At 48.3% G+C, this 4,864-nt stretch overlaps 1 protein-coding gene across 1 annotated transcript; it reads left to right on the top strand.

Annotated features, from left to right (window-relative positions):
• Positions 1 to 1,458: 1,458 nt before the first annotated feature.
• Positions 1,459 to 2,910, top strand: LOC140467073 (potassium voltage-gated channel subfamily A member 2-like). Its single transcript, XM_072563134.1, has one exon. The coding sequence runs from the start codon at positions 1,459 to 1,461 to the stop codon at positions 2,908 to 2,910; it is 1,452 nt and encodes a 483-aa protein (XP_072419235.1).
• Positions 2,911 to 4,864: the final 1,954 nt, after the last annotated feature.

Here is a 4,864-nt window from a genome sequence, read left to right as displayed (position 1 = left end):
CTCCTTGTGGGAATGCAGACTGTGAGAAGGAAATAAAAAAGCTACAACAATGTAGATATCCTGAGTGGTCAACAAGCTGATGGACTGCAACTTGCAAAATATAATAGAAACACAGAATACTTTTTAAAGACATGAACCTTGTAAGTGTTCAGTAGGGCCTGGATGGACTCTTCCAAGAAACACAGAAAATTAGCGAAAAGCTACAGAAAGCAATTCCGCAGGAAAATGGCATCTTGGCCTTTACTACAAAGGAATTTGAATACAATATTAAGACAGTCCTGCCATGATTGTGCTGGGATTTGGACGCCAGACTTATTTTAATCTCCACATTCAGGAAAGATACACATGCCTTGAAGGTGATACAGTGAGAGTTCACTAGATTGGTCCCTGGGATGAGAGGGTTGTCCTTTGGTAAGGATCTGAATAAACTGGGTTTAAATCCTCTGCAGTTTAGAACAATGAGGGGTGATCTCATGGGGATACACAAGATTCTGAAAGAGTTTGACAGGGTGGATACTGAGAGTTTGTTTTCCCCTGGCTGGGAATCTGGGAACACTCTCGTGTTAAACGGGCTGAGTATTTCAAAGTGAGTTGAGGAAGAGATGTCTTCTCCCAGAGGGCTGTAGATGTTTGGAATTCTCTCCCTATACAGGTTTGCGAATGTTTGGAATTCTCTCCCTATACAGGTTTGTGAATGTTTGGAATTCTCTCCCTATACAGGTTCGCGAATGTTTGGAATTCTCTCCCTATACAGGTTTGCGAATGTTTGGAATTCTCTCCCTACACAAGGTTGCGAATGTTGAATTTATTTTGAGGCTGCGACAGAGTTTTGAGAGATGAACGGAGATAGGGAATGGATGGAAAGGTGGGATTGAGGGTCGGCTATGATTGAGTCGACCAAGGAAGCAGCCAGAGAGTTGATTCCTGTTGTTAGCTTCAATGTTCTTGGGTCCTCCTTTCTTCTCTCTGACCAGCCTTTGTCTCCACTCTGCTCTCAGTCCCACACTGTCTACCCACTCCCCTCACTCCAACTGTCTACTCTCTTGATTCTTTCCCTCTTTTCTCACTCAACACTCTCCCTTTATGCCCCTTCCTCTCACCCTCGTGTTCTCTTTAACTTTGTTGCACCTTCAATCATCTCTCTCCCTCATTATGTCCTCTTGGCCTCCTCACTCCCTTTTTCATGGCTTTTACATTCTTTATCTATCCCTCATTCCCTCCTTTGGTTTCTCTCACTCTCTTCTCTCTCATGCCCCTTATTTCCAGTATGTCCCATATTCTAACCCTTTAGCCTCTGTTGTTGTGTAGTTGGTCTTGGAGGAGGTCATAAAGCTAATTCTATTCCTGTGTCGGTTTCTCAGCCCCTAGAGAGAGTGTGCTCTCCAAATCTTGAAGACACCATGAAGTCTATGTGAAATCCATTTGGCACTGACGAGTTTTGAAGATGTTGGGGGTGACATGCCCCTGGAGAGTTGGTCAGAATCCAAGGCCAGCTGTATGAGCCCATTGCGTACATGGAGAAAGCTAACTGGATATCAACACCTCACCAAAAACATCCTGAGTGAGCCAGACTTGGAGCCGCGGTATGAGATGGAAAAGCTATTGGAGCAGGAAGGCAGTCACAAGGTTCTCATCAATGTGGCTGGCATGAGGTTCGAGACACAGCAGAAGACCCTGGCCCGGTTTCCGGACACACTACTTGGGGATCCCCTCCGCTGTCTGCCTTACTTTGACCCCCTCACCAACCAGTATTTCTTTGACAGGAACCGGCCGAGTTTTGATGGGATTCTCTATTATTATCAGTCAGGTGGTAAGCTTCGGAGACCTGTCAATGTACCCCTGGATGTCTTCACTGAGGAGATCATCTTCTACCAGTTAGGTCCTGAAGCCATGGAGCAGTTCAGGGAAGAGGAGGGTTTCATCAAGGAGTTGGAGGTTCCTCTTCCTGTGAGGGACAGCCTCAAGCAGCTGTGGTTAGTTTTTGAGTACCCGGAGAGTTCAGGGGCAGCCCGCGGAGTAGCCTTGGTCTCTCTATTTGTCATCATTATCTCCATCATTGTATTCTGCCTGGAGACACTGCCCGAGTTTCGGGAAGGTCCTGAGCTAGGTAGCCCCAGCCATTTGGCCAACCCAACACAAAGCAATGTCACCAATGCCGATCTCTTCACCGATCCCTTCTTTCTCATTGAGAGCTTGTGCATGATCTGGTTCTCCTTTGAACTGCTGGTCAGATCCGTGGTTTGTCCCAGTAAGCGTGACTTCTTCAGTGACGTAATGAACATCATCGATGTGGTGGCCATCATCCCATACTTTGTAACTCTCGTCACTGAGCTAGCAGAGCAGCAGCAACAGGCAGGCAATGGGCAGCAGGCCATGTCTCTGACCATCCTGAGGGTCATTCGCTTGGTCAGGGTCTTTCGGATCTTCAAGCTGTCCAGACACTCCAAAGGGCTACAGATCCTTGGGCAGACCCTAAAGGCTAGTATGAGGGAGCTGGGTCTCCTCATCTTCTTCCTCTTCATTGGAGTCATCCTCTTCTCCAGCGCTGTCTACTTTGCTGAGGTGGATGAGCCCCAAACCCAGTTCTCCAGCATTCCTGATGGATTTTGGTGGGCAGTGGTGACCATGACAACAGTTGGCTATGGAGACATGTGTCCTGTAACCATAGGGGGCAAGATGGTGGGGACTCTGTGCGCCATTACTGGGGTGTTGACCATTGCCCTTCCCGTGCCCGTTATTGTCTCCAACTTTAACTACTTCTATCACCGAGAAACGGGGAATGAGGAGAAGCTAAACTCTCAAGAGAGTCCTGAGCATCCGGCTCTGCTCCTGGCATCTTCTGTCCCACGAGACTGCATTGCTTCCATCAACAAAATGAGAACATCTAACCCCACTGAACAATGTTCGTAACCTGGAACCATACACTGGCTACTCCCACTCTGAGCAGTCCATCCCCAGCTCAACACATCTGCTCTTCACCTTTTATCATGGACCGGGAGGAGGCCTTTCAACCCCTTCTGTCTGTCCAAAAATTCAAATCAAATCAGATATGTATCGTAACTCCACTGGATGGTGTGTGAGCGGGTCACAGGCCCTTTCCAGAGTCACAGGAAGGCAGTTGGATTATTTTAGATTACTTACAGTGTGGAAACAGGCCCTTCGGCCCAACAAGTCCACACCGCCCCGCCAAAGCGCAACCCACCCATACCGCTACATTTACCCCTTACCTAACACTACGGGCAATTTAGCATGGCCAATTCACCTGACCTGCACATCTTTGGACTGTGGGAGGAAACCGGAGCACCCGGAGGAAACCCACGCAGACACGGGGAGAACGTGCAAACTCCACACAGACAGTCGCCTGAGGCGGGAATTGAACCCCGGTCTCTGGCGCTGTGAGGCAGCAGTGCTAACCACTCTGCCACCGTGCCGCCCTTTTGTTACATGTGGATGGAGGTTTTCTGAGTGGTTGGGCTATTTGACTCGCAACGGGTAGGTGATGGGGGAGAGGCATGGACAAGGTCAGAGGCTGTGTGAAGGTGTTTGTAAGGGTGCCTAAGGTTGCAGGTCAAAGGGTGAGTGAAGGTAAGATTGTGAATGTAAGAATGTGAGGGTGAGGGTTTGAGAGTGAGGGTATGAAGGTGAATGAACATGAGATTGAGGGGGTGAGGGTGAGTGACCATGAGGGTGAGTGAACATAACAGTGAGGATGAGATGGTGAGAAGGAAAGGGCAAAAACAATGGAGTAAAGGTCAGTGAACAGGAGGGTGAGGGTGTGATGGTGAGGGTGAGTGTGAGTGTGATAGTGGAGGGGTGTGTGTGAGGGTGTGATGGTGAGTGTGATAGTGGAGGTGTGTGTGTGAGGGTGAGGGTGAGGGTGATAGTGGAGGTGAGTGTGAGGCTGTGAGGGGGAGTGTGATAGTGGAGGGGTGTGTGTGAGGGTGTGATGGTGAGTGTGATAGTGGAGGTGTGTGTGTGAGGGTGTGATAGTGAGGGTGATAGTGGAGGTGAGTGTGTGAGGGTGTGGTGGTGAGTGTGATGGTGGAGGTGAGTGTATATGAGGGTGTGATGGTGAGTGTGAAAGTGGAGGTGAGTGTGTGAGGGTGTGGTGGTGAGTGTGATGAGGGGGGTGAGTGTGTGATGGTGAGTGTGATAGTGGAGGTGAGGGTGTGATGGTGAGTGTGATAGTGGAGGTGAGTGTGCGAGGGTGAGTGTGGGCCAGAGTTTGAAGGGGTGGTAGTGAATGCAAGTGCCAATGTGTCGGTCAGAGTGTGAAGGTGTGTGAGGGTCTAAGAGTGAGAGTTTGAGACTGATTGAGGTGAGGATGAGAATTTGAGGGTGAATGAGGTGAGGGTTAGAGTGAGAGTTTCAAGAATGAGTGAGGTGAGTGTTTGAGGCTGAGGGTGAGAGTATGAGGCTTGGTGAGGTGAGGGTGTGTTGGTGAGAATTTGGGGGTGAGTGAGATAAGGATGTGAGAGTGAGAATCAGAAGGTGAGGGTGAGTTTGAGAGTGAGTGAGCTGAGGGTATCTGGGCGAGAGTTTGAGGGTGAGTGTGTGTGAGGGTTAATGAGGGTGTCTGTGTGAAGAATTCCCTGGGAACACTCATAACTCTTAGATGGAAATATTTCAAGTATCAATTTTATTAGGAAAAGTGTACCTTTATTTTTAATAAATTTATTCTTTATATGAAGTTCTGTTGCCTTGCCTGTTTAATGGGAAATAAACTATTTTGGACGATAGTTTTGGCTCAGCTGTTTATTTCTGAGTTCAAGTTTTATCACCTTTATCAGGAATGTAAAACATTGTTGGCTGCTCTACTTCATTACATCGACTTACACATTGGGCAAGAAATCCAGAGCTTTCA

Source organism: Chiloscyllium punctatum, chromosome 45, assembly GCF_047496795.1.
Source record: "Chiloscyllium punctatum isolate Juve2018m chromosome 45, sChiPun1.3, whole genome shotgun sequence".
Lineage (NCBI taxonomy): Eukaryota > Metazoa > Chordata > Chondrichthyes > Orectolobiformes > Hemiscylliidae > Chiloscyllium > Chiloscyllium punctatum.
This window is presented reverse-complemented; position numbering and strand designations above follow the sequence as displayed.